Here is a 27,771-nt window from a genome sequence, read left to right as displayed (position 1 = left end):
TCTAAGACTAGAGGCAAACATAGGTAACCAAGTTGAGCCGGTGTTTTAGGTCGGAGTAGATTTTCATTAAAATAATTTCTTGAGTCGCAAACTGAGTTAAATATCGATCCAAATTCAAGGCATTTTCAACACTACTTTTTTTTTTTATGAGATTTTCAACGCTACTTTACTTGGTGCAATTACTCACTTTTATTTATTTCACTCAGTCGTGGTACATCCATATAGTGTATAATGGGATTTCCTTTTTCATAACACAATTAACACGCTTATGCGCCTAGAAACACATAGTAAGATCTAGAGAAACCCCTTCTCTTTGCAACACTCGATTGCATCAGTATACATATCTTCAAACCCATACTTGAACTTGAACCCCAAATCCAATAGCTTCTTTGAGGAATAATGGATTGCCTTTTCCTTCCCAAACTCCTCAAGTAATCTGAGATAAAATAAATATATAAATGAATAAATAAAATAATTATAATTATAATTATTAAATAATAAACTTACTCGGTTGGTAGTTTCAGTTCTGGATATTTAACTGAGATAAACTTAGCGACGTCATGAATGGTGATATCGTTTGATGAACATATGTATCTCCCTTTCGCTTCCGGACGCTCAAATAAAAATATATGAGCTGAAACTACATCTTCTATGTGTACCACGTTTCCAGCTTGTGCAAGTAGCCGACATTCAACTTCAGTACCTAAAATTTTAAACTAATACTCTAAGTTCATGTTTTGAAAGCTTAATTAAAGAAAGTAACATTGAAATATAACTTAAAGAATTATCGTGTTTCTTCGATGTCTAAATCTAACCAGTAGATTCTAGTTCATCTACTTTCTCTAGGAATTACGAAATATAAATCTAAGTCAATTTAATTATATTTTATCGGTTGAAGATGAGTTTATGCATTGTTTTACCTACCTAATGAAATTAGATCCTAAAACAAGTTTTTTCTCGGATCTTTAAGTTTTCAACTATAAAAAATGTCTGACTTGAGAAGAACACGAAAGAGATCCAAGTCACGCGTTTTTAATGAACCATGTGTTAGTTTTAACAAGACGAAAATTGGGAAAAAAAGAAAAATAACAAACACTTTACAAACTAATAGGGTCAAATAACTTCGAGTTAGTTTTCTTATATGTAAAAGAAATACGAAAAAATAACAAAAGAAATGCAAAACGTACCCAAGACTAAAGCGAGAGAAAGCCTCAAAGCGAGAGGGAGAGTTGAACTAAGGAAGCCACCAACAATCATCGAAGGAAGTATCGTAACAAGATCCAAACCATGTTCTTCTGCAAAATCTAGTGCTGCATTTTCACTCAATGTCTTCGAAATTGGGTACCAACCATCACCAACTTCATACTTTCTTAATGTCTCGACGTCTGTCCATGTATTTTCGTCAATCTCCTTTGCTTCATTTTTGAAATCCAAGGCTGCAGCTTTTGAAGAAGTATATACAACTTTCTTCACTGTTTTAGATTTTAAGCATGCCTTTAGAATTCCTAGAGTTCCTTCTAGAGACGTTTTAATGATTTTTTCTAAAATCTCTTTACTCCCACCAAATGCAATTGGTTGAGCCACATGAAAGACTCCGACACAACCCTCCATGATATTGTCGAAACTTTCTGGGTCTTCAAGATCTGCGTCGAAGATTTCTAGTTTCTCTTGTGCTCCTGGGATAGCTTTTAGATGACTTACATCTTCGTTGAATTCTGGTCCAGAAAAAAATAGCAAGTGATATTATTGATCAGTATCATGCAACATTGTTTTTTTCGGGGTTGCATTTGTATTTATTTTTTTCATCCGATATTTAGTGAGCCATGTTGCAAAATTAGTTATGGTAGGCATTTGCTATGACGGAAACACGAAAAAAATAGTAAAAAAAATTTGTGAGTGAAAAAAAAGAGTGACCGATACATGTGTAACAATTGGTCATAACATTTGTAGTTAGGGGTGGCCATTTCGCAAATTTAATAAAGTTTCACTTATGAATCTTGGAGGCATTAGCCATAACTTCTGTAACAACTAAAGTTTCTCATTTTTAAAGATCTGAATCGTACTACATGTGAATCATCTGAAATAAGCAGACGCAAAATTAGTCAAAACTGGACAACGTAGTCAAATAAAAATATTAGTCATTCTAAAATCTGACTTGAGCCAATTTAGATCTCGACTTAGATTCTAGATATGTGATCTGAATTTTAATAAAAAGAAAGAAATATATTTGTTGAAGATTAAACTCGTGCAAGAAAGAAGGCGAAAATGAATTACTCGACATGAATTAGAATTTGAGTCAAGAATTTAGATTAGAGAGATAAAAAGAGAAAGAGAGAGAGGTAGTAGTACTTGGGTCAGATCGGATGGTGGCCCTAACATAGTAACCACGTTGAATAAGTTTCATGATGAGGCATGATGCTAGGTATCCTGCTCCTCCTGTTACACAAACCACCTTTTTTTCTCCTTCCATCACTTCCCTCAACATTACTAATTCAATTATCTAACTCAATCCCTCTCTCTCTCTTTAGATGCACTTCTTTTCTTCAATCTCTCTCTCTATCTCTCTAATATAAAGTAGATGATATAGGAATCCAGAAGCCTCTTGGCTAGTGGTTTTGTTTTGACCATCTTTTTCAGTTTTTTTTTTGTTTGCCAAGAATAATAAAGCACACCTTCTTTTACTTCTTCGTTACTTTGTCCAGTAACTTGAATAGGACAAGCACCACCTTGTCGGCTTGTCCTACTCACGTTGTACACTAATAACTCTAAAAGTCTCTTAACCCTGATTTCAACTTTCAAGAAGTGATGTACAACTGTTTCCCTAGCATAATTTGTGTAGTAGTTGTAGTTAATGTAGCTATAAGTTGGGCTAGTTACCCCAACCATAATTTGCCATTTACATATATGGGCCTATCAGACTGGACGTCTGGTGAAGGACTCTGGAGTTTTCACCGGCCACACTTGCCCTAGCCGGGCACAGACTATCCTGCTCCTCCTGACTCCTGTTACACACACCACCTTTTTTTCTCCTTCCATAACTTCCCTCAACACTACTAATTCAATTATTTAACCTCTCTCTTTCTCCTTCTATCTTTAGGTGCACAGTGCACGTGCACTTCTTTCTCTCTCTGGATATAAACAATAATGCATACCTTCTTTTACCTCTTCTTCTTGGCGCCCAGTTATTTATTGGGGCGCATAAGAAGAAGGTCTTCAATGACATTCTTCTTAAAATTAAAAATAAATTAGAGAAATGGAATCACAATTTTCTCTCTCAAGCTGGGCGTACTATTGTCGTTTCGACAATAGCGGCGGCCGTACCCCGATACCAGATGCAATGTTTTACCCTTCCAAAGGGTATTTGCAAGAGCATTGCGACTTTGCAAAAGTCTTTCTGGTGGGGTAAGTCTAAAGGTATTTGCACGAAAAGTTGGTCCTCGATTTGTCGACCAAAAAAATTAGGGGGGCTAGGTATCCATCCCCCTGAACTCGATAACCAAGCCATGTTAAGTAAGCTTGCTTGGAGGATCAAAACTGAACCAAACGCTATATGGGTGCAATTCCTTAAAGCCAAATACTTTAGCCACACAGAAAACCCCTTGCCAGCTAAACCTCATCATTCGTGGCATTGGAAAAATATAAGCAAACAACTGAATAACATCGAAAAATACACCGCTTGGGAAGTCCACAATGGTAACAAGATTGATATTTGGAATGATAACTGGATTCCATCATTGCACCATCCTATTACTAATAGTACTAACTCCCATCTATCTAAAGTTTCGCAGCTGATAGAGGAATCCAAGTGGAATGAAGCTCTACTGAATAGTACTTTTGATAGTAATACTACTAACTTAATTCTTTCTATTCCCCTAGTAGATAACGAAGAAGACCAAAGAAAATGGACCCTAACAAAATCAGGTAAATTTTCGGTTAAATCTTTATATCATAATCTTTGTACTAGTATAAACTCTCCTTTACCCATCTCTCCAAACTGGAACTTCATATGGGCTATTCCGGTCATCCCCAGAATTAAACTTTTCATGTGGAAGATTTGCACTAATGCCCTCCCGGTGAGGGCAAGAATAGGTAAATACATTGACAATAATCTGTCTTGTCCTAATTGTTCAGAAACTGAAACTATCGAACATGCACTTCTTCATTGTCCCTTAGCCAGAAATATCTGGTTTTACTTCAATATTCAGTCAATCTAAATACCATCAGTAGCAGATTGGATTTTTACCTGGGAACAGGAATCTCAAATTAGTACCACGACTGATAACACCCACTTTGCCATTATATTATGGATAATCTGGAAAATTCGGTGCGACCATTGCTTTCAACATGAGATAAACAACCTGGATAAAATTATGAACATGATCTCCACTTTCCCTAAATACACAGAAGTTAATCCGACAAATACCAACATAGAAACAGGAAAATGGAACCCCCCAGATAGTTCCTCGCTAAAAATCAACGTAGACGCTTCCTTCCTAAACATTCATAATGTCATAGGAACGAGCCTGGTTGTTCATAACAATGAATCCAAATTTATTGCAGCTAGTGCTACAACCTCTAGGAGCAGAAACGCAGAAGAGAGCGAAGCTATTGCTATTTTAAATGGCATGATTTGGGCTGAATCCCACAAATATAAAAATATTATCATTGAAAGTGATAATAAAAATATCATACAACATTTAAAGAATCAAAGTAATGAAATTCAATGGCAATCCAAAATTCATATAAAGAAAATTCAGGACATCAAGCGACGGTTGGATAAAGTTAAATTCTCCTACACAAACAGGAAGTTCAATCAAGTTGCAGACAAGTTGGCGAAGTGGGCGAGAAAGAGGAACATGAACCAATCTTGGAATAATGTACCGTTTATGATTTCTAAATTGTATTGTAATAAGACTCTTTTGTGTTAGTTAATATATTCTACCCTTTCAACAAAAAAAAAAAACTCCAGTAGGACAATCACCACCTTGATATAGGTGGGTATGCCGGTTGAATAACTTTTTAATTTACAATGACCATTGCCCACAGATAGTAACTGATTGTCAGACATTCATGCAACAGTAAACAGGTAAAAGTTTATTTTTTATCGTTAAAATGTGCAAGTAACATTTGTAATGCAACTTAATTCGGTGCAACTTGATTCGCTTTACTTTTCTCTTTTAAAAGAAAAAAATGGTGTTGTGAGAATGTTTTCGTAACATAATTTGCTTAGTGGTTGTATATTTTTTTTTGTTGCAAATAATGGTTGTAAACAATGTAACAATAAATTAGGCTAATAAACTAAGGTCGCGGCTTTGGGGAATAAAGAAAATTCTCCGGGGAATAAAGATTTTTCTTAAAACTAGTAAAATAAGACTGACTTTTTATGTTTCTTTTTTATTGCTAAGGGGCTTCTAATTTTAGAAGATGTTATAACTCATCACCTCTCTACCACCTCATCATCTTCTCCGGCGAAGGTCGCCGACCGACCAATTTTCCAGCCGGCGACCTCCAAACATAAAAAAAAAAAAAAAAAAATCTCTCTTCCCCTCTCTCTCTCTAACACTCCGGCGAAGGGAGACCTTCGCCGGAGGTCCGGTCTGTCCATGAACAGACCTTCGCCGGAGTGTTAGAGAGAGAGAGAGGAAGAGAGAAAAAAAAAAGTTTTTTATTTTTGAAGGTCGCCGGCCGGGAAATTTCCCGACCGGCGACCTTCGACGGAGAAGATGATGAGGTGGCGAGAAGATGAAGTGGCAGAGAGAACAGATGAGATAGAGGAGAACTTTCAAAAAAAATGTATTTTGTATTCCTCATAAAAATTTATTCTCCGGAGAATTTAAAAAAAAATCTGAATTCCTTCGAGAATTTATTCCCTGGAGAATTTTCTTTATTCGCCAAAGCCGCGACCTAAACTAATTAAGCAAACAATGATTTAATCAGGCCGACTTCTTTACATACGGGCCCATCGGACAGGACAGGTAAAGGACTACTCGTCGTCCATCTATCTATGTTTCACACGGAAGAAAACCTTCTATTACATATTTTGGTCCCAATATCTGGTTCACTCTTTCTCTCTCTCTCTCTCTCGTTTCTAAAATTTTTCGTGTCAGACGGTTAATTCGATCCATCTTCAAGGTAACATCGAAATTCTATTTCATCACTTTGAACCACAATTGGATTCAATTGTGTTTATCGTCTTCCGTTTTTGGTTATATGTCAACTCTGGTTTTTGTTTCTTAAATAGAATCACTTTTGAGAGATTGCCCTAAAATTTAAGTTATATGATATTGAGTTTGTTATTTGAAAGAATCAATTATGAACCTTTGATATCTATTTTAGGTTTTATTTTTGTACGTTGAACGAAATGCTCCCTGATTGTTGATTTATTATTGATGTGTTCTGTGATTTCATGTTTTAAGCTAGCATCATGACTGTTGTTGTTGTTGATGATGATTAATTTTTAGGGTTTAGTAATAAGAAAATGGATAGAGGAGGAAGAGGTGGAGGAGGAGGAGGTAGAGATGATTTCTTCGGATTTGGTGATCCTTTTGGTGGTTTGGGGGGATTTGGGGGTTTTGGGGCTCCACAGAGTTTAGCTTCTAACTTATTTGGAGGAAGGGATCCGTTTGACGATCCTTTCTTCGCTCGTCCATTTGGAACCTCATTTGGGAGCCCATTCGGAAGCATGTTGGGTCCGAGTATGTTTGGTCAGAGTATGTTGGGTCCGAGTGTGTTCGGCCAGAGTATGTTGGGTCAGAGTGTGTTCGGCCAGAATATGTTCTGTCCTACTCCGAGTTTATTTGGAAATGCACAAGCATCTGGGTTCATACAAGATCAAGCCCCGCAGGAAAATAGACCGAGAGGACCCGTTATTGAAGAAATAAACTCCGATGAGGAAGAGGAGGAAGAAGAAATAGAAGAGAAAAAACAGAATCCTAGAAAGCATTCTAGATCAACCAGAGAACCTTACGTTGAGGACCCAGACGATGCAGCTGAAGGTACATATGTTTGATGATTCTTTAGCTATTTCAGTTTTCACATGATTTTTGTGTGGTGTTGTTGTTGAATTTGTTGTGAGAATTGGTATCTATTTTGCAGAGAGGAAGAACAGGCTTTTGCAGTATAGGAATCAAAATAACAGGACTGATAGAACACTGCCACAGACGCAAAGTTTCTCCTTTCAGAGCTCGACTGTATCTTATGGCGGTGTCAATGGTGCTTATTATTCTTCCTCCACCTCTAGGAAGATGGGAAGTGATGGGGTAATTAGAGATGGTCATTTAAAGTTTAGATTTTTTTTCTTTCACTTGTAAAACTGTTTGGCTGTGACTTTAGGTGGTTTGAAGTGTTGAGAGATTAAACGGCTATTTGTTTTTGCTACGTTCTAATGTTTTTCTGTTGTGTGACAGGTTTTGGTGGAAGAGAGTAAAGAAGCTGATACTACTACCGGTAAAGCCACCCACAGGATTTCTAAGGGACTTCGCGATAAGGTATTTGTTGGCTCTTATTCTTTTGCCATCACATTGTCTTTCTTTTCTCAGCAGTCAACATGCTAATAAGTAACGACAACACAAAGCTAAGGGATTCAGTAATTATCATCCCAGGAGACCTCCCAATCAGCCTATTATAAGGGCTTACAGAAAAAATAATAGCATCCAAATTAAATAAAAAATGCAAAACATAAGTAGGAAACGATGCTAGGCCATATCCTGGCTTTACTCTGGTGCAACACAAAATTAGGTAAAGAAAAATAAGAACATCCCAATTAGCCCATGGCTTTTGTCTTATATATTTAACAGAAATCAGCAGGTGGCATGGCTAACCACGAGTCCTCCATTGTTGGCTCTCAATGTAGAGCAGAAAGGTATCGGTGAAGTAATTGTCAGATTTGTCTCAATCTTATTGATCAGAAAACTTAAAGCTGATTATGCATGAACCTTGATGCTGCGATTTTCTTCTAATTTTATATATTTATTCATGCTTATCTTATCTTTATTTCTTCGAAAGAACTTTGGTCATCTAGTTTATTATAATCACTGAAGTAGTAGTATCGAGAGAGTGGAACTGGAACCACAGTGAATTATACCTAACCTACCTACTAAATTCTAATGGGTTTTTAATGAAAGAGACTGATATACCAATAATTTTTAGTTTATACTGATGAAATATAGTGTAAAATTGTATATTTTGAAATATTGTTATACTAACAAGTGGCATTAGTGAACTCCAAATTGTGGTGTACAAAGTAAACATTTTCTGTTTGTGGTTGCTAAGTTGCTTTAGCTTGTAAGTCTGTAGCAATGAGGCAATTACATTTCTCCCTTTGTACTCCATTTTGGTGGAAGCAATAATATTCCGCATTTCCTCAAATAGAGCTTGTTTCTTTTTGGGTTTAACTATTTTAAGTTTGCAAATATGTGCTTATGAAAGTTAGATTTTATTGCATAACATTAAATAATCATGTGGCCTCATGTAGGGCCATTCAGTGACAAGAAAGCTCAACCCAGATGGTAAGGTGGACACAATGCAAACTTTACATAATCTGGATGAAGGTATGATCCAGGCAAATATCTGATTTTTAACAGCTGATAATCTGAGATTCAGTGCCGACTGATATAATCTCATTTACCAGATGAACTTCCTGTTTTCGAGGAAGCTTGGAAGGGAAGTGCTAGACAGCACTTGCCTGGATGGGACGTGGGGCTTGATGTGCATGGAAATCCTGGTAAGAATCGTTATGTCGACAAATGCTTGTTTTCTTTATTAAACCACCATTTTTTTTATATGAACTCTTAAAACAATAGAAGTTGCAAAATTTAAAATGATTTGGACCTTGTTTCTGAACACTTCCAACTCAAAGGTTAGCTAAAAGTATAACTGAGCTGAGATTTGAAGTGGCAACTAAAAAACTATTACTGAAAAGAGGTCTAGGCAGACAGATAATAAGTGAGATACGTAAGTAGTATTGGTGGTGACTTGCTAAATTTAAAGATATCAGAAGAATTGTGTTGTTTGGGATCTGATATTTCAAGTCATTCTCTAGTTGTGAATGCTGCAAGTGTTTCTTTTATACTAATGTTAGTGAAAGTAGTGATACAAGAGTGTTGGTGGAAGTCATTAACTCATATTTGCTAATGGTATATACATGATGACAATATAAATTGAAGGCATTCGGTTGATATATAGAAGATACTATACGCTAGAATTCTTGAGCTATGTACTCTTTGTGGGCTCTGTATAACTATACTACCGGGGGACGCTACTTCTGCATGCTTAGTAGTTTTTGAAGTAGCTAGTAGCCTAGTACGTAGTATGAACGGGAAGTTTTAAGTAGTTAAAAAGATTTTGGATTTAGGTTGTTGTCAGTCTTTAAGTATATTAAGGCTGTGTTTGGTTGGAAAGAATTGTTGTATTCAAACGTGTAGCTTAACCAACTCCGGTGCGGCATATTCCTCAAGAGAATGACTATATACACAAATGTGCTTATACGAACTATTTCTCTCAGTTGTGGATCTCGTGTTGTTTTTTGGGTAGCTCACCAGATAAGAAGGGCCTAACATGAAACTGTGCGTATTACTATCAGTGGTTATGTATATTTGGGTTCATGTTTTGATGTATATATGTATGTGGTACAACGGTTGCAGGACCCAGCAGCAGTAGGCATCTGGAGCAAGCTGCTGGTGGCAGAGGTTGGGCTCTTCCTTCAAACGAGCAGCACCACCAGGAGCAGCACCAACACCAGCTCGAGAGGGTGAGCGGAAGAGTATCAAATTCCCAACATGGTAGTTCTTCCTCTGGAAGAAGAGCTTGAAGCAGTAGCTAGCAGGTTTGTGGCTTCCCAGGGTATATAGTAGCCCCAACTGGAGTTACTTTGTTTCTTTTCGAATGATTACCACTAATATTAAGGTAACCCCACCACCCTTCGGGAGGACCTATTCCCCGAAAAGGAGGAGTGTCCACAGAGGGTTAAAACATCAGAAAAATAGAACATATATGTATGTATAATCGTAACATAAGAATCGGATTCAGATATTTGAAACCAGTGTCTGTATCTGGAGATGATTATATGACTGTTTTATTTCATTCTGCATGTGATTGTTACTACTTATTTCAGTAGTTTCTTTAATCCCTTCTAGTTCAAGCCTATTACCATGAATTTCCTTTTGTGAATATGGAGAGATGGACTCGAAGATGTTTTCCTTGTTAACCCCCTTCAATCCTCCTTGTCCTTGATTAACTCTTATTGAATCCCATATCTCTCTTTCAAATATTCTTCTTCTCTTCTTTCTCTCCGGTGAGGGGGAAGAGCGGGAGCCCCTAAGGCGAAAAGGTCTGGTTTCGTCTTGGAACCATACATTCAAGGTCTGGCGACAAAATGAAACCTTGACTAAACCAAACCTTGATGAAACCATATTTGGTTTTGTCTGTACCAGACTTCGACAAAACCAAATCTGGTTTCATCTGGTAAACTAGACCTTTCCGATGAAGGGGCTTCTCCCCTTCGCTAGAGAGGAAGATGAAATAAAAACAACAAATTTTCTTTTGGTTGAAGGTCCTAATTTGGAATTTACCGGCCGACGATCTACTGTGGGAGAAGAAAGGTGAGATTGAGAGAGGGAGAGATTAGGTGGAGAAGAGATAGATGAAGTTGAGAAGAGAATGGGAAATGATGTAGATATGGGATTAATTCCTTTTTGTTCCTAAGGGTATTTCCACGAAAAAGATGAATTTTTTTTTTTCCCTTTAGAGCCTAAATCGAACCGCCAAACATTATGGTAGCTAGAATTGAATTGGTCCCAAATTGAGGGCCAAAACGGAATTAACTTTAGGTTGACAATTAATTGTTAAAAAATAATTAAGCTACTAATCCGGAAACTAATCTCCTTGTTTGTTAATCTTTTCAATTAAAAAACACTACCGAAAGTAGGAAACAAAACAAGTATCATCCAACGATTCCCACTCACATTCTTTCTCCCCCCCTCTGTTAACAATATTCAATCTATAGAGTGAAACAAGAGTTTTAGAGAGAGAAACAAGAGTTCTCTCTGGAGAGAAACAAGAGTTTTAGAGAGAGATCTAATCATTTAGAAGAAGATGGGTAAAGATCTAAGCGAAGATCAAGTTGCTTCAATGAAAGAAGCTTTTACTCTATTTGATACAGATAGTGATGGCAAAATAGCAGCATCAGAATTAGGTATTTTAATGAGATCTCTAGGAGGAAATCCAACACAAGCTCAACTTAAAGAAATCGCTGCTCAAGAAAATCTAACGTCTTCATTTGATTTCCCTCGATTCCTTGACCTAATGAGCAAACACATGAAACCTGAACCATTTGATCGTCAACTTCGTGATGCATTTAAAGTTCTCGATAAGGATTCAACTGGATTCGTCTCTGTTACTGATCTACGTCATGTTCTTACTAGCATCGGTGAGAAACTTGATCCAGCTGAGTTTGATGAATGGATCCGTGAAGTTGATGTTGGATCAGATGGGCGTATTCGTTACGATGATTTCATCACCCGGATGGTCGCCAAGTAAATCAAAATCGACTTGTACTGTAAACCCTATCCCTAATTGTCTCTTCTTTTTGAAAATTTTGAGATTTTTAGGGTTTTTTTTTTTTTTCATGTTTTCTTGAATTTAACTCGTTGGCTTGAAAAGTTTAGACCTTTAATTGAGAAAGTTGTTGCATTTTACTGTTTTTCTTTTCCCTGTTTTGAATTAGGGTTTGTTTGTGTGCATAACAGTATTTTGAAGTTAATGAAATTTATGATTTTGATCAATCTGTTTGATGAATTTAGGATTCAAAACACAAGATATAGTTCAGTGATTTAGAGTCCTTATATATCAACTACATTGGATTAGGGTAGTTTTTATTGTTCATTATCGATGTGTTCCCAAATTTACTGATCGGCTGCTTGTGCTAATATTGTTATATTAACCGATGGTAGTATCTTCCAAGCAAAATTTCTGCTTAATTGTGTTAGTCATATGTTTCTTTAGAAAATGTTACTTTTTGAACTCTCTCCAGGCTCTCCTTATGGCGTGTGCCCATATTGTATATTTCAACCTACTTCCATATGGATGGATTAGAAAGAGACGATGTAACATGGGCACGCAAATGCGTATTAGTAATTCGTCACCAATATGAGATGTTGTATACGATGAGTGGAAAAAGGTTAAAGTAGGGATACCACCATATACACATGTAGTTTCTTGTTTAAGTTATTAGGTCATTTGTAAAGAATCTAAAGATAGTATTTTATTGTCCTAATACGATTATTTTGCTCAAGTCTTGCACGCTAGATTCATTTACAAAACATCAGATTATACCCATTGATGTAACTGTGAGTAGCCAATAAGAAAAGGAGAAAATTACTAGAAAAAATATTCATTTTAAATAGAGAAGAGAAAACGAAAGGAGGAAAAGGCAAAGATGTATCTTATGCCTTGAACTTGATGTCAGAACGCAGAACTGTTATATTGATTTGTAACTTCACAAACACTTGTCTATGCTTGTTTGAAATTTTGATTTCAGTTCTTCGAATCAACATCTTTAGACACTAATTTTTACGAGAATTACTTACCCCTTTTTTGTTTCTAGTATTCTGATTATCCTTGTGATGGCCTCACCCTCTGTTAGTTTCATTTTAGTGACTGTGACTATTTCATTGTTCAATTGCCCTAACAAATCATGACATGAGAATTCCAGAGTAATGTTACACAGTTATATTCATGATCTATGATATATCCGAAGTTCATGACATCGTTCCAAAAATCGATAAATGTTAGACACAGTACTGCAAGTAGGGATGATTTCGGAGTAAGTTGGGAACTGTTGTACAAGGGAATGTTGAAATCGGGAAGGTAGTGACAGGTTCCTGATGCAATTTCTGTTGTCCGAGATGTAATAACGTTATGCATGGTTAAGTTCTTAATACTTGCAGAATGGTAATTTGAGTTGTGTTTGTTAGGATCATGAAGGCAGTAACAATCTTACTTGCAGCTATTAAGCTTGTAAGTGGAGCTACTGAGATATATTGCTGCTACTGCTTCTGTTGTTGTTGTTAGGGGTGTACACGAGCCGAGCTCTTAATGAGTTGCTCGAGCTCGGCTCGACTATTGCTCGTGCTCGACTCGAATATTAACGAGCCCGAGCTTAACACGAGCTCAAAATCAAGCTCGTTTACATAAACGAGCCGAGCTTGAACATTCTTTAGTGTATCACGAGCTACTCGTGAACAGCTCGTTTAACATACTCTTATAATAGTATAGTACATAATTACATATTAGTATTGAAACTTGTACATGAAATATCAACCATTAAAAAATTATCGGAATATGAATCATTAATCATTATTATTGTATGTGACAAATGATCATTGAAGTATTTTGATGATTTAGAAAATTTTAATTTGAAGTATTTTGATAAACGAGCTTAAAACAATGCGAGCTCGAGTTCGAGCTCTTTCAAACTTATACGAACCGAGCTTGAACAAGTGGACAATTACTCGAACGAGCCCGAGCTCGAGCTCGAGCTCGACAGTCAAATACACGAACCGAGCTTGAACATCTTACTACTCGGCTCGGCTCGACTTGAGTACACCCCTAGTTGTTGTTGTTGTTGTCACTTGACGTTGGTGAAAAATGGTGGATCAAAGTAGAGTTAGGTATTCTTTTCTCTGTCAGATTTGAACTTGACTCAGGTCTGAATTGAATCAATTCCAGAATGTTTGTTTTTGTATGACTTGTCCAAATGGTTGATTTGGGTGTTCACTCACCACTCAAAGCTAAGCAGTTGGGTATGGTGCTCCCTGGTGTATTCATCAATCAACTATTACAAATATATTCTCTGTTGTGGTGCAACCTATCAAGCAACACACCTTCGCTAAACGCTATTATTACAAAAATGTGTTTGCCTATTCAAGCATTTGTTTTATAAGGAGTAGAATAAAACTGATTGGTTTTCTGGTAGAATCAAATAGAGCCAGAACCAACCACTCTATATTATAGGGGGTGTTTTAGGGAACAAGAAAAGTTTTCGGGAGAACTCAAAAGCTATTCCCCGACACACCTTTCAAGTCCCTGGAAGAATGTCGCCCGTCTGAGTTGGCCAACGACTTCTTCCTCCTCTCTCGCTCTCTCCTCTTTCTCTCTTCTCTCTATCTCCTCTCTCTCTCTCTCTCTCTCTCTATATATATATATCTCTCCCTACATCTCTCTCTAAACCTGGCGAAAGGAAGAGCTCTTTTGCCAGGAATCTCGTCTGGAAAACCAGAGGAGATGTTTTCGTCTGGATTTGGACATTCCAGCGAAGGGGCTCTCCCGTTCGCCAGATTTAGAGAGAGAAAGAGAGGGATGCACAAATAGAGAAAGAAGAGAGAGTGGTGAGATAAAGGAGAGAGAGAAGATGACCGGTTGGGTGGCGGAGTTTGTCGACGTTAATGGTGGAGGTTACCGAACTATGAGAGAGGTCGCCAGAGTTGATGGTAGTGGAAGGAAGATGGAGGAAGAAAGAAAATAAAAACATTAAATCTGGGTAGTTTTTGGAGGGAACAAAAAAAAAAAATTGTTTCCACCCAAAACTTTCTTCTCGATATTTTTCCTTATTTCTTCAAAACATCGACTATATTATAATATTACTCCAATATTCTAATTAGTTTTTTTATTTTGTTGAAATGCAAAATCCATTAAAACTACATAACCACTAAATTATTACAATGAGATTCCTATTACAATACCAGCGAGAGAAGAAAGATAAAAAAAGAAGTCTAACTCCGCTCCACAAATTTTGAACTTCTTCAAAGATAACTTTTGATTGTCATTAAATCTAGGCTATTCAAAGAAATTATCTTTCCATTAGAATTCCATCATAAAGAAGGTACACTATCAACAAAAGAAAGTTAGTCGTTCACAAGTTCTCCAATGTCATAGTTTGAGTTGATATAATTTGAGTTGATATAATTTGAGATCAAGTATGAAATAGTCGTTCACAAGGTACACTATCAACAAAAGAAAGTTAGTCGTTCACAAGTTCAACAAAACAAAAAAAAAAGTATGAAATAGTCTCCTTTCAACAAAAAAAAAAAGGGTTATTTTCCTCATGGCCCCTATTTTGTGACCAGCTTCCTGCCTGGCCCCCCACTTTACGAGAAATACTCATATGATCCCATTCCGTTATAACACCGTTACTCTCTCTCCTCCATCATGTTTTCTCTCTCTGTCAAGTCAAGTCACGCCACGACACATCATCTGTTACGCCACCTCATCACCTTCTCCGGCAGGGGTCGCCGGCCGACCAAATTTCCGGCCGGCGACCTTCAAACTAAAAAAAATAAAAAAATTCTCTCTTCCTCTCTCTGACACTACTCCGGCGAAGGGAGACCTTCGCCGGAGTAGTGTTAGAGAGAGGGAGAGAAAGAGAGAAAAAAAATTTGTTTGAAGGTCGCCGGCCGGCAACCCCTGCCGGAGAAGGTGATGAGGTGGCGTAACAGATGATGTGGCATGACTTGGCAGAGATAGAAAACATGATGGAGGAGAGAGAGTGACGGTGTTATAACGGAAGAGGGTCATATGGATATTTCTCGTAAAGTGGGGGACTAGGCAGGAAGCTAGTCACAAAGTAGGGGCCCATTAGGTAAATAACCCCAAAAAAAAGTAGGGAGAATTTGACATACACCCCCACTATTATATAAATATTAGGACTACACCCCCACTTTTTCAAAACTTTTGATATACACCCCCACTTGGACGGAAACCGTCAACTCAGAGTTAAGTTGGGTGTGTGCGAAACACACGCGCCAACCATGACAATTTTACCCTTTTGTAGTTGTTGAAATATTTTGAGAGATTTTGACATACACCCCCACTATTATATGAATATTTGGACTACACCCCCATTTTTTTGAAAAGAACAAAATTTTTCAATTTGCCCTCCAACGATCATCTTTTACTTTTTGTCTTATAAATTTATTTATCTTAGACAAGCTAAAAGGTCAAAGCGAAAGAACTATTTGAGATATCAAACTATAGAAAAGATGGGAGGAACTATTTGGGATATCAAGCGAAAGTTCTTTCGCTTTGATCTTTTGGATTGTCTAAGATAAATAAGTTTATAAGAAAAGAGGTAAAAGATGATCGTTGGAGGGCAAATTGAAAAATTTTGTTTTTTCAAAAAATGGGGGTGTAGTCCAAAAATTCATATAATAGTGGGGGTGTATGTCAAAATCGCTCAAAATATTTCAACAACTACAAAAGGGTAAAATCGTCATGGTTGGCGCGTGTGTTTCACACACACCCAACTTAACTCTGAGTTGACGGTTTCCGTCCAGGTGGGGGTGTATATCAAAAGTTTTCAAAAAGTGGGGGTGTAGTCCTAATATTCATATAATAGTGGGGGTGTATGTCAAATTCTCCCAAAAAAGTATGAAATAGTCAATCATATCCATGTGTTCCTTGGATGAGATTGAAGTAAAATGTAACATTAAGAACCAATTAGAATTTTCAAATCTTTCAACAAAAAAAGTTAGTATTTTCAAATAAGTGGGCGGATCAAGATGTCGAAGTGGTAATTGTGTCGATTTTGGACGATTTTAGAAGAGCTAAAGTAGTCGCAGATTGGCATATCCTCACTTTTTTTTTTTGTTTTCTATGAAGAATAAATAGTTTGTAAAACTTGAAACATCGATTTCAGAACACCGAAAGATTGGAGACTTTGGGGTATAATATTTTTTTGGAATCTGATAACTTCATTGATTAGACAAAGCCAAGATGGATTACAATAAGAAGTTAAAAAAAAGAACAAAGCACAAAGAAAATAATCCTATGCCTAGTACATATGAAGAAGACAATAGTTTATGTGTGCCTTTAGTGGTTCCCCCACTCTCATGAGTACATGACCCATTTCCACCACTTCCTCCATTGGTTCATGTAGTTGAGTAACTAACTTTGAGTGGGTCAAAGCTTGTAACCGTTTCCCCACCACAAACTGGATTGATCGGAGAACCTCCATTGGCCGCCGGTCGGGATCCGACTCCCATTGTCAAGTCAGCATCTTCCTCCATGCAACCCGAAGCTTGAGTCTCAGCCCGATCTTAATTTTTGTTTTCCACAACTTCAATACTATGATCTCCAAGAGATCCCACAGAAGAAGCAAAATCTCCCTATCTTCTCAAACCTAAGTTTAACATGATGAGTTTGAATTTGAGTAAGTCCAGATCTCCTGAGATTTCTCTTTAAATGAAGAGAGAAGTGAGTTGTTGAAGAAGCAGCAATGAATTGTCCATGATCAAACACTTGAACCGGAAGAAATTTGAAAATAACAAAAAAGATCCTATAGATCAACTAAACATGCCCTAAAAGACCAACAAAATAAATAACAATTTATTATAAACGACAAGTAAAGGGTTCCGGCGAAGGGAGAACCCTTCGCTGGAGAAGCAACGACGATCAAGGAGTTTTACAGAAAACTGTTACGGGGAGTGAGAGAGAGAGAGGATTATATTTCCAGGTTCAGAGTTGAGCCAAATAAAAAAAGGGCACCTCTATAGGCGCCTCCCCGAATTGCTATAGGGGCCTCCCATAGCTGTTTGACCAACAGTCAACACCCGACACCTATAGGCGCCCCCCATTCGGGCAGACCAGTCTGAGGCTCACAACTTTGTTTCGGACTGGCCCAGCCCGAAACAAATCGGACTGGAGAGTCCGACAGTCGTCAACTTCCAAAAACTTGTTTCTAATATCAAATAGCATTTTGATTCATCACCAATCAGTTTAGGTTAAGATCAATCAAAATCCACATTTTTTTTTACACTTTCAAATATAGAGATTTGGTTATTTCTTATTGTTGGTTTGATTTTTTTTTATAGATTAATGGATCTTTTTTTGCTTAATTTTTGTTTTAAATCTTCACATTTTTGAAATTGGACAACATATCTAGGGTTTTTTTCACCAAATTTTCGAAATTGGATGGTCAATCTAGGATTTTCAGTTTTGTGTTTAAGATGGTTTAAGATAGATAGGAAGAAGCCAAAGGAGATAGAAAATGGATTATCGTTTTGTGTTTAATCTTTTGTGTTAAATCTTTTTGAAGATGAATGAGTTTTAGTTGGTTGATTTTCAGATTTGGGATTAATTTTCAGATTGAAAGTAGAGAGGGATGAAGAGGAAAACGAAGAAGAGGAGGAGAAGAGGGAGGTGCTCGGGAGGCCCCTATAGTCGGTTAGGGAGGCGCCTACAGAGGGGAGGCCCCTACAGTAGTTTTGGGAGGCGCCTATAGACGCACCCATAAAAAAATTATGGGGTATAATATTAACATAATGTAGTTGTATTTTCCTCATCATCTGCAAAGCGGGTCTTTTTTGCTGTGCCCAAGACTAGGTGCCCGACCCGGCCCAATAGCAAGCCAGTCTAGGGTTTGAAGAAATTCCACAGTATAAAAGACAAACCCTAGCAACCTTCTCATTTTCCTCAGCGTTTCATCGGTCAGTATCTGAAGGTGAGTTTGCTTTTACAGAAGCAGTAGAGAACCTCAATCTCCAATCATGGGTCGTATGCACTCTAAAGGGTAATCTTCAATCTTCTACTTCCTTATTGATTCACAGGTTTTCATGGTGTTTTTCTCATTTCGGTTGATTTATTTTTCACTTACCTGAAACTATGTTTTTCTCTATCTTCTTCTCTTTTACAGTAAGGGTATGTCCTCTTCGGCTCTGCCATACAAGAGGACTCCTCCAAGTTGGTTGAAGATTTCATCACCAGATGTAAGTAATTTTAAACCCTAATCTTCATTAACATTAATGGATTGAAACCCTAACTCAAAAATGTGTTATTGGTTATTTCAGGTTGAAGAGAACATCACCAAGTTTGCAAAGAAGGGTTTAACTCCATCTCAGATCGGTGTTATTCTTCGTGATTCTCATGGTATTGCTCAGGTTAAGAGCGTTACTGGAAGCAAGATATTGCGTATTCTCAAGGCTAAAGGTTTGTTTTCTTAATTATTTTTGAGTTTTGATTTCTGGGTTTTGAAAAGATTAGTTTTTTATTTGGTATTGTTTGTGTTTTGAATTGTCTTTTTAGGTCTTGCTCCTGAAATTCCTGAGGATCTTTACCATCTCATCAAGAAGGCTGTTGCAATCAGGAAGCATTTGGAGAGGAACAGGAAGGACAAGGACTCCAAGTTCCGATTGATTCTTGTTGAAAGCAGGATTCACCGACTTGCTCGTTACTACAAGAGGACAAAGAAGCTGGTACCTTCCTGGAGATAGTAAGTCTTTCTTATCTTAGTTTGTGTTAAACTCATTGCAATTGTTCTATTTGTTAGATTTCGTTTTAATACTCGTGGGTTGTATTTATTTCCTTACTGCTTAATCCCTTAATTCGTATATTCGTAATTCATGTTTATTGTGGTTATTGATATGCTTTTTAAGTGTGGGGTATGTGTATGCTCGGCAAATTGAAGTAATGGCATCTCCCATTGTTTCCTGAATCAATATAATAGTTAATATGTTAATTGTTTCGTTCATTTGAATGATCATGTTAAATAGTGGTCACGAATATCAGAAAACAGAGGAAAATAGAACTAGCTACTTGTTTTAGGACGTTAAGAGGGAGTTCCAGCGTAGTTGTTGAGTTTGATAGGTTCTGTTTGAGAGGGTTACGGGCGTGCTGTCGTTACAGTTGAATAGGTGGGAGCAATGACACGGGAATGGGTTAGACAACTGATTTTTTTGTTATCGGAAGTCTTTGCATTTTTTATAACAAAAATTTGTATTCTGACTCTTTTTTTTGGTTTAGAATCCTACTTCATGACTGTTGTGGTTTAACACTGTCTGTACCTGATTTTTTTCAAGATTAGTATCTTGCTATTCAAATGTTAAAGAATCCGATTTCTGCATATAATGAACACAAAAAAAGTATTGATTTCCTTGGTTTGATTTATAGAACTTATCGTTTCATTTGCATAAATGGTTTAGAATTGCAAATGGGTAAAGCATTGAATGTTTATAGAAATGCATTTTTCCTTTCAATTATCTTTTTCTATGCATCTTTTTGGTATTCTTAGTGTGATACTGTTTATGTGCTCTGGCTACCAGCTTGCGGCTTTCGTTTATCTCCCAAATACTTACGTTATCATCTATTACTTTGGTGCAGTGAATCTACCACCGCTAGCACTCTTGTGGCTTAGGTTATTCGATTACTTATTCCGAAGATGTACCTGCTCTTTCAAGTATGGCACTTGAAGACTGGTTAGCTAATCCTTTTGCTAGATGAATTGCTTTTGTTAGGAGCAAGCTTTTTCTTCAAATGAGTGTTCTGTTTTTGTTTTTTAGGAGAAGAACAAGAAATTCAACTCTATTTGATTATCTATGTTTTTTTGTCATACATTACTTGGTACTTTCTTATGAGCAAACAATTAGTATTTCAGGTTTTGTAGCATTATATCTCATGCCAGTTTTATACTTATTGGTCTAATGTTTACCCTTGATTGGATTTGTCATCCTTTTATTTTTATACCTATTCATATGTGCTAGTCATGCCACTGGTAGCTGTTAATTGATTCTGCTGCAGCTGAGTAAATATTGACATAGAAGAGATGATAGTTCCAAATCACACTTTTTGTCAATGCCCTAGGGAGAGTGCTCGAAGTTTGGACTATAAGTTCAAGTTCAAACCTAGTAAGTGCGAAGTCTTTTAGGCATGCAATGCCTTTTGGGTGGGTCTTCTGGAATCCGTCCCCAGGATGAAGGTTTATGATAACGGTGTCGCTTGGGAGAGTGGATCAAAGTCCGAGTTATAAGAACTGGCTTTTGAGATTTTTTTGGAGGGTTTGTGAAACCTTCACTGGTAATTGGTGTACTTGCATGTGGGGATACTTGGTGTACTTACATGTCCAAAATTAATATATTATGCATGTGGGCGATCCTGGTAAAATATGGTTGGTGTCTTGACGACTACATGTGCTAAGAGTATGACTCCACCTGCATTTTGTTCTTGGTCGAAACAAAACTAATTGTTTGTGCTCATGGCACACTGCTCTACAGCAATCGCTAATTTTTTTTTGAATTGTCAGCGTGCTTCGCATCCTTCATCTCTAAGGTGTAAGACTATACTTCTTAATACTTCAACCAAGGGTTAGCGATCACTAGATTTACTACCATCGAAATATGGGCAGTTTTATTGGGGGCTAGTGTTATAGGTGCCTCCTTCCTTCACAAAATCTCTCTCAAATTTGCCTCCAGGGGGAGGCGCCTATATCACTTACAGGGGGCACCTTAGAACTACCCGCGTAATATTATATCGCTACTACCATCAATACCATAACTACCATCGCCACCACTTCCACCATCACACCCATCGTATTTGTACCTCTAGTACACTAACACCACACCTCTGCCACGATGCCACCACCACTATCACCAAGCTATCATCACCACAACTCGACCATCGCCACCACAACCAACATAGAAGAGTTGTAAGTTTGTCAAACGAAAATGAAAGAAGGCGAATTTATTTTGTTACACTACTCCGAATTTATTTTAAGCTCATAAGGTATTACATACAACTTTATCACGTTGTTCTTGTTCATAACGCATTACTTAGCATTATGACGAGAACACGAAAAATTAGTTTAGGAAGAAAACGATTTTGTATTCGAGTGAAAATAAAATAGGATTTTGCTGTGAAAATAGTCCCACATGAGAAAAAAGATACCTAGTAACGAAGAATATAACGTCGTCCTTTCCACTCATTGACAATTGATCTTGAGTTGAATGTTCGTAAACTTAACATGATATATGTACTAGGCAAACACGTGTACGGTGTACCACGTCATCCAGAAAGAAAAAAAATGCTCCCAAAGAACGTCACACATCATGGGAGAATAGTCCCATGAGAAAAGAGGTATTTAACAACTACGAATATAAATATGAGGATATAATGTTTTGGGTATGTTCTACTCATTTTCAATTGATTTGAATATCATCTCTCTTAAAAAAAAATATAAATTGATTTGAATATCATGACCACAAACTTAACACTACCATTGTATGCAGCACGAGGTATTTTAGTGAGAAAGAGTCTATTTTGGACCTCTCGCTTTAACGGCAGTCGTAAAACACTTGGGACAGAACTGAGGAGAAGAATTAGGGTTTAAGAAATGGTTTCTGGGCTTAGGAATTTCACAGAGAGAATCGGAGATGGTGCAGGAGAACCAGTTCTCGACATAGATAACGGCGAAGAATTGATGCATGTTCAGTCTGGAGTTGCCATTGTTCTCGGTAACCGAGCTCCTGAATCTCCCGGAACTCTTTACATATCTACCAAGTAAGTTACATTTCTACTCCATCTTCTTCTTCTTCTTCTTTCATTCTTTTTCTGCAACTTAGTAAGTATTTCAATGAGATTTTCTGCAGAAAAGTAGTGTGGCTGAGCGATGTAGAGAGAGAAAAAGGTTATGCTGTTGATTTCTTGTCCGTGTCTCTCCACGCTGTTTCTAGAGATCCCGAAGCTTACTCCTCTCCCTGTATCTACGCTCAGGTATACTTAAATTCTTTCCGTTTAAATGATTTTGTTCTATGGTTAAGATGATTTTTGATAATTTGATGATATTTAGGGTTTAGGTTTTTATTGTTTAGCTTATTCATGGAATGAAAATCATGGGTTTTATTAGTTAGTGAAGAATGAATTGAAGACATAAACTAATCTTATTACTGACCTTGTATTTTTTATTTCCGAACAGATTGAGACTGAAGCTGATGAACACGAGGAAGACTCCGATGAAGAAACTAATGAGCCGCTAGACTTGTCAAATATAACTGAAATGAGGCTTATTCCATCTGATCCTGTCCAATGTATCCTCTAATATTCAACTTGTAGTGTTTGTCCTAACAATTTTCAAGTTTTCTTGGTCCTCGTACCAACATTTTCGACTTGGTATTCATCCAAATGTTAGTATTAGAATTTAGAAAGTGAATTTCAATATTCGTAATGAAACCTGCCATGGTTACTGGATAACCTCCTTTGACTTTATTAATAATAAAGCCTTTCACCTTTGTATAATCTTGTTCACTTCCACTAAAGCTCGGTTTTATCCGAATCATCGTGGAAGAAAAAGCGGTTGATCAGCCACTACATCTGTGGATCCCATAAGACCCCAAGCCTCTAAGTAAGAGGCAGTAGTAAAGTATATAGAAAAATTATTAGTAATTCTATCTCCCCTCTCTCATCTTTCAGAGTTTGGAGTAAGGCCATGCCTATATATAAGATGCAGTCGTTCCAATGTATTTAGAACAGTTATTACTAATTCTTTGTCCTCTCTCATGATTAGAGTTTATATTATTCTTTCCTGTATCAAGTTGATAGCTAGTTAAAGTACGAGTGAGAAAGATATTGTCCTATCATAATGCTGAAATACTTATTCTTAGGTGCTATTTTATGGAAAACCCTTAACCCAGTGTCTTTTATCTGGTAGTGGATGATCTTTTCGACATCTTCTGTGAATGTGCTGAGCTGAACCCAGAACCTGATGAAGGTTAGTCAACTACAATATACTAATGAAATAATGAATGCAACTAAAGTGGGTTGAACACTTGAACTGTTCGTGATAACAATTTAACTTATATTATCTTCAGAACAAGAAGAAGAACACAACTGGATTTTTAGTGCTGATCAGATGGTAGAAGATGGTATGCCACATGCCCACAACTGAGTTATACCAAGATTAGACTCTTTCCAACTTCGATCTTATTTTACAGTTTATACATTTAATATTGATTCTTTGATATATGTATTGTTGGTATTTTCAGCTGAAGGGGATTCTGAATGGAACTTATCTGAAAATAGTGCAAACCCCATTGGTCATTCAAATGGGGATCATGACATATCTCATTCCGTGCTCGAGGTACGCAAATTCATATGTACTTTCTTATTGATGGGGGATTATTGGTATCACTATCTAGTGTTGTATGTGTGTATCTACTTATAATCATAAGTTAACTCTTGAGTTTATCTGGACTTCAAATTCAACTCAAGTGAGCACATTGAACAGTTATAAAAGTGATGAAGGTTTATTACAGGATTTTCTTCCTAAAGATTGCATGTGCTTTAGTCAGTCTTATCTGCCTGATAATGATATATCTAGAAATTACATATAATGAGCTTCAGTGAAGTAAAATACAGTTCCTTCTGAAATGGAAGCTACACTTACCTTCACCACCGAAATAATCAGAACTTTACAAGGGTTTAGGTCATCTTATCATTTAGTTAATACACATTCTCAAATCTCAATATACTTGTGAAGGACTGAGTTTCATGATGTGTGTGTGTGGTTGGCATTAACTGTCCCATTATGGCAATACTATTTCTAGGGGTGGGAGATAACCTGATAGTCCGATACCCGATCCCGACTCGCGGACACCCAAAATATTAAGGAAAATTGGCTATGCAAAGTCGGAGATGGGCTAAGCCCGTCCCACCGTCCAAGTTATCCCTAATCTCACTGAATTTCTACCATCTAATTAGATTTAAAGGTAGACGGGAATAGTTATAATGTTATCATGTAGCAAAAGTCTTATAAGTTACAAACGTACAACTACGAAGACTAATCATTGTTTAGGTTGTGTGCTTTTTTTAATTTGTCTGAATTACAGTTACGTGCAAATGTGCAATTTAGTTCAACATTATTTCCTTGCATGTTTGTTTCTTTAAAATAGAGTTAGATCGATCTTCAAACACTTAATCCTCTCAAGTCACACTTGTGTTTCTTTTCAGCTCAAAAATACGTCTGCGTTTGAGAAACTTGAATTGTTTTAAGATTCTATTTTAGTGAACAGGGATGAATCATGTGCATGAGCTCATGTTAAAAATCAAAATACACATTCATATACAGGAAATAACGAACAAATAACACGCCAACCACTGGTAGCCCAGTTGGTCAGTGCATATACTGTGCACCGAACCCACGGAAGTGCAAATCCTGGTATATTGAACTTGGGTATAAATGAAATAGTTTATGTAGGCTTTAGGCCATTTAATTCGTCAAGCTATAGGCCATTTAATTTGTCGGGCTTTAGGCCCGGTAGTATTTCGGCAGTTATCGTGCTTACCACATCGTCTCAATGTATCAATGCTCTGTAACGACTAACGTAGATCGTAGTCAATTACTCAACAAAAAAAAAAACGAACAAATAACACAACCTCAGTATGTAATTTATTATTAATTAAAATTATTTTCATATATTTCTCTTCTATAATTATTAATTTTATTTTTCTTATATACAACAGCTTCAAATTAATGATCAACGCTTTGAAGATGCCGAGGAAACGACACGCGAGGAAGAAAGAGGACAACAGTGAGCTTTAACTTATTATTTTCTCCCTTCTTTCTTTATCGTCAGTGATTTTTATCGTTCCCAAATTCTGGGTCGTGTCTAGTTACAAAGAGATCTTGTAATATTACAGTGTTCACTTTCTACTGTAAACTGCTGCAGTGTCTTGAACAACTTAATGGGGGGAACGTAGAGAACTATAAGTAAAGCAACCGGTTGAATTTTCTTATGTTCATTTCATTCTTCTAATTATATTTTGTTTTGAAGTATTTGTAAGGATAGATTTGGTAGGTTGAAGGATAACGCTATTGATGACCAACCCTTTAGAGATGTCCACACGACAATGGGTAAAAGGATAACAATGAGCCATGTCTAGGTTTTTTTTTGTTGCAAGGGAGCGGTGTCTAGTTATAAAGAGGATATGTAACCTTACATAGTTCAGTTCATGTTGCAAGTTGTGTTGTATTGTCTTGTCTTGTGGTTCACGCCAAAGAACCATAACTCAAATAGTCATATAGATATTCTCGTATTCATTTCATTCTTATAAATATATCTATTTTGCTACAACGATCAATTAATGTGCTGTTACTAATTGAAATACTTCACTCTATTGTTTGGCTTGGTAGAGAACAAGATCAGTATATATACATTTTTTTTTTTGGAAAAATATACATTTATTTTGTAAATTATTTGATTGAAGATTTTAAAAGTAAGCAAATTGCAAATCCACCCCACACATTAAATCCGGACTGGCCCTTTAGAAGATTCCTGTGTAGGAAACAACATTTAAAATGTGATTCTTGATCAAGTTCTCTGCACCAAACACTATCTTGAAATGCGGTTTCTACTCTTGCACACCAAATATGACTTTAGTTATTATAAACGTGGGGCACTGGTTTATGGCCTTGTCTCAAAACGGTCTAGGCTCTAGGGTCTATCCTCGCTCAGGAAAACTAATCCAAAAGGTGAGATTTCCTTTACTGCTGTAAAGCTGACTGCGGTCGGTGTTCTCTCACAACCAATGTGCGACTAACCCCATCTTACTATTAAAATGAAGATATAGACTGAAGATATGTATTTTTGTACTCCCTCGGTCCAAAAAAGAATGCCTAATTTCTATTTTGGTCTGTCCCATTTTAGTGTCCTCTTTCTATTTTGGTCTGTCCCAGTAATGCCCATCAATATTAGTTTAGGGTCCGTTTGTTACGTGAGAATGTGTGAGTAAGAAAATCCAACATTTTCTAATGGGTAAGAAAATCAATTCTTTCACATGTGAAATTAAGCTTTTAACTGTTTGGTAGGGATGTAGGAAAACTGAGGGAGTGCCTTTAGAATTTAGTGTATCGTAAACTTTTACAGGAGTGACTTTAGAATTTAGTGCATTGTTACTTTTTGGAGGTGCCTTTAGAATTTCGGTCATCATCTTTCCTAAAAAACGGAGGTGCCTTTAGAATTTTATGGAGGTGCCTTTAAAATTTATTGCATTTTTGAAGTGGCTTTAGAATTTCGATCGTCATCTTCCCTAAAAATGGAGTGCCTTTAGAATTTATGGAGGTGTCTCTAGAATTTTGTGGAGGTGCCTTTAGAAATAGAGAGAGAGAGAGAGAGAGAGAGAGAGAGAGAGTCCCGGGAGGAATAGAGGGAAAGAGAGTTACGGGAGGAGAGAGAGTTACAAGAGGAGGGAGAGTTACGGGAGGAGAGGGTGAGAAATCAGTTTCCACCTTTTAGGTGGGAAAAAGAATTAGACTATTTGCCCACTTTTTTTTTTTTAAGAAATCGATGAAACAACTTGATGTATCAAATGCTTTTTTGCATGGGGTATTGGATGAAGATGTCTATATGATTCAACCACCTGATTTTATTAAACCAGACACAGACAAACTTGTTTGTATTCAACACAAGGCTCTATATGGTCTTAAGCAAGTCAGACCACTCTATGTTTGTTTGCAACATTTTTATTGACATATGGTTTTCAGAAAAGCAAGTCAGACCACTCTATGTTTGTTTTTCATCATCTTTCCTCAACAATGATACTCCTTCTATATGTGGATTATATAATTTTGACAGGAAATTCAGTACCTCAAATCTCAACACTCATCAAGGACTTGAGCAGTAATTTTAAAATGAAAGATCTGGGTCCTTTATCATATTTTCTGGGTATAGAAGTCACCACTGATCTTCATCAGGGGTCAATTATTCCTTACACAGAACAAATACACATTGCAGTTACTACAAAAAATCAAAGTTGCTGGATACTAAGCCATCAAAGTTACCTGTTTCTAGTGGTAAAAGAGTGTCACTCATAGAAGGAGATGATCTCTCCAATCCTACTGAATATAGAAGCCTGGTTGGAGCTTTACAATATCTTACTCTCACTCGCCCAGATATATCATTTGCCGTTAATTATGCAGCTCAGTTCATGCATAAACCAACATCAGTTCACTTAGTT

General features: G+C 36.9%; 5 protein-coding genes across 5 annotated transcripts; 4 read left to right on the top strand and 1 right to left on the bottom strand.

Moving 5' to 3' along the window:
* Positions 1 to 43: 43 nt before the first annotated feature.
* Positions 44 to 2,654, bottom strand: LOC147552543 (noscapine synthase SDR1-like). Its single transcript, XM_086668123.1, has 4 exons — positions 2,350 to 2,654; positions 1,188 to 1,715; positions 508 to 703; positions 44 to 436 (listed from the first exon to the last, which is right to left on the bottom strand). Exons 1-4 carry the CDS (start codon positions 2,483 to 2,485, stop codon positions 295 to 297), a joined length of 1,002 nt encoding a protein of 333 aa, XP_086524249.1. The 5' UTR covers positions 2,486 to 2,654; the 3' UTR covers positions 44 to 294.
* A 3,291-nt stretch (positions 2,655 to 5,945) lies between these two features.
* On the top strand, positions 5,946 to 10,084 carry LOC147552542 (uncharacterized). Its single transcript, XM_086665361.1, has 7 exons — positions 5,946 to 6,132; positions 6,462 to 6,995; positions 7,096 to 7,259; positions 7,407 to 7,487; positions 8,474 to 8,549; positions 8,630 to 8,722; positions 9,642 to 10,084. The coding sequence occupies exons 2-7, from the start codon at positions 6,479 to 6,481 to the stop codon at positions 9,806 to 9,808; spliced, it is 1,098 nt and encodes a 365-aa protein (XP_086521487.1). The 5' UTR covers positions 5,946 to 6,132; positions 6,462 to 6,478; the 3' UTR covers positions 9,809 to 10,084.
* Positions 10,085 to 10,890: 806 nt separating this feature from the next.
* Positions 10,891 to 11,780, top strand: LOC147552541 (putative calcium-binding protein CML13). The gene has a single exon (XM_086665362.1). The coding sequence runs from the start codon at positions 11,092 to 11,094 to the stop codon at positions 11,533 to 11,535; it is 444 nt and encodes a 147-aa protein (XP_086521488.1). The 5' UTR covers positions 10,891 to 11,091; the 3' UTR covers positions 11,536 to 11,780.
* Positions 11,781 to 18,326: 6,546 nt separating this feature from the next.
* Positions 18,327 to 20,433, top strand: LOC147552540 (small ribosomal subunit protein uS15-like). The gene is made up of 5 exons (XM_086665360.1): positions 18,327 to 18,562; positions 18,686 to 18,758; positions 18,840 to 18,978; positions 19,075 to 19,261; positions 20,149 to 20,433. The coding sequence occupies exons 1-5, from the start codon at positions 18,540 to 18,542 to the stop codon at positions 20,180 to 20,182; spliced, it is 456 nt and encodes a 151-aa protein (XP_086521486.1). The 5' UTR covers positions 18,327 to 18,539; the 3' UTR covers positions 20,183 to 20,433.
* Positions 20,434 to 21,887: 1,454 nt separating this feature from the next.
* LOC147552539 (nucleotide-sensitive chloride conductance regulator (ICln) family protein) lies at positions 21,888 to 25,557 on the top strand. Its single transcript, XM_086665359.1, has 7 exons — positions 21,888 to 22,320; positions 22,410 to 22,533; positions 22,736 to 22,847; positions 23,468 to 23,527; positions 23,628 to 23,681; positions 23,802 to 23,896; positions 25,279 to 25,557. The coding sequence occupies exons 1-7, from the start codon at positions 22,154 to 22,156 to the stop codon at positions 25,348 to 25,350; spliced, it is 684 nt and encodes a 227-aa protein (XP_086521485.1). The 5' UTR covers positions 21,888 to 22,153; the 3' UTR covers positions 25,351 to 25,557.
* Positions 25,558 to 27,771: the final 2,214 nt, after the last annotated feature.

This window comes from Eschscholzia californica, unplaced genomic scaffold, assembly GCF_041429995.1.
Source record: "Eschscholzia californica isolate CP2 unplaced genomic scaffold, dmEscCali1.0.p SCAF_3, whole genome shotgun sequence".
NCBI classification, from domain to species: Eukaryota; Viridiplantae; Streptophyta; class Magnoliopsida; order Ranunculales; family Papaveraceae; genus Eschscholzia; species Eschscholzia californica.
The sequence above is the reverse complement of the archived record's forward strand: the minus strand, read 5'-3'. Positions and strand labels throughout refer to the sequence as shown.

Excerpts from the sequence above, each read along its gene's own strand:
- LOC147552539 (XM_086665359.1), top strand. The coding sequence starts at position 22,154 with ATGGTTTCTGGGCTTAGGAATTTCACAGAGAGAATCGGAGATGGTGCA. Across the intron at positions 22,534-22,735 it reads CTCCCTGTATCTACGCTCAG|ATTGAGACTGAAGCTGATGA; the intron begins GTATACTTAAAT and ends ATTTCCGAACAG. Across the intron at positions 23,897-25,278 it reads TATCTCATTCCGTGCTCGAG|CTTCAAATTAATGATCAACG; the intron begins GTACGCAAATTC and ends TATATACAACAG.
- LOC147552543 (XM_086668123.1), bottom strand. The coding sequence starts at position 2,485 with ATGTTGAGGGAAGTGATGGAAGGAGAAAAAAAGGTGGTTTGTGTAACA. Across the intron at positions 704-1,187 it reads TTCTCTCGCTTTAGTCTTGG|GTACTGAAGTTGAATGTCGG; the intron begins GTACGTTTTGCA and ends TTAAAATTTTAG. Across the intron at positions 437-507 it reads GAACTGAAACTACCAACCGA|ATTACTTGAGGAGTTTGGGA; the intron begins GTAAGTTTATTA and ends ATTTTATCTCAG.
- LOC147552542 (XM_086665361.1), top strand. The coding sequence starts at position 6,479 with ATGGATAGAGGAGGAAGAGGTGGAGGAGGAGGAGGTAGAGATGATTTC. Across the intron at positions 7,488-8,473 it reads CTAAGGGACTTCGCGATAAG|GGCCATTCAGTGACAAGAAA; the intron begins GTATTTGTTGGC and ends GGCCTCATGTAG. Across the intron at positions 8,723-9,641 it reads TGATGTGCATGGAAATCCTG|GACCCAGCAGCAGTAGGCAT; the intron begins GTAAGAATCGTT and ends CAACGGTTGCAG.
- LOC147552541 (XM_086665362.1), top strand. The coding sequence starts at position 11,092 with ATGGGTAAAGATCTAAGCGAAGATCAAGTTGCTTCAATGAAAGAAGCT.
- LOC147552540 (XM_086665360.1), top strand. The coding sequence starts at position 18,540 with ATGGGTCGTATGCACTCTAAAGG. Across the intron at positions 18,759-18,839 it reads TGAAGATTTCATCACCAGAT|GTTGAAGAGAACATCACCAA; the intron begins GTAAGTAATTTT and ends TGGTTATTTCAG. Across the intron at positions 18,979-19,074 it reads GCGTATTCTCAAGGCTAAAG|GTCTTGCTCCTGAAATTCCT; the intron begins GTTTGTTTTCTT and ends TTGTCTTTTTAG.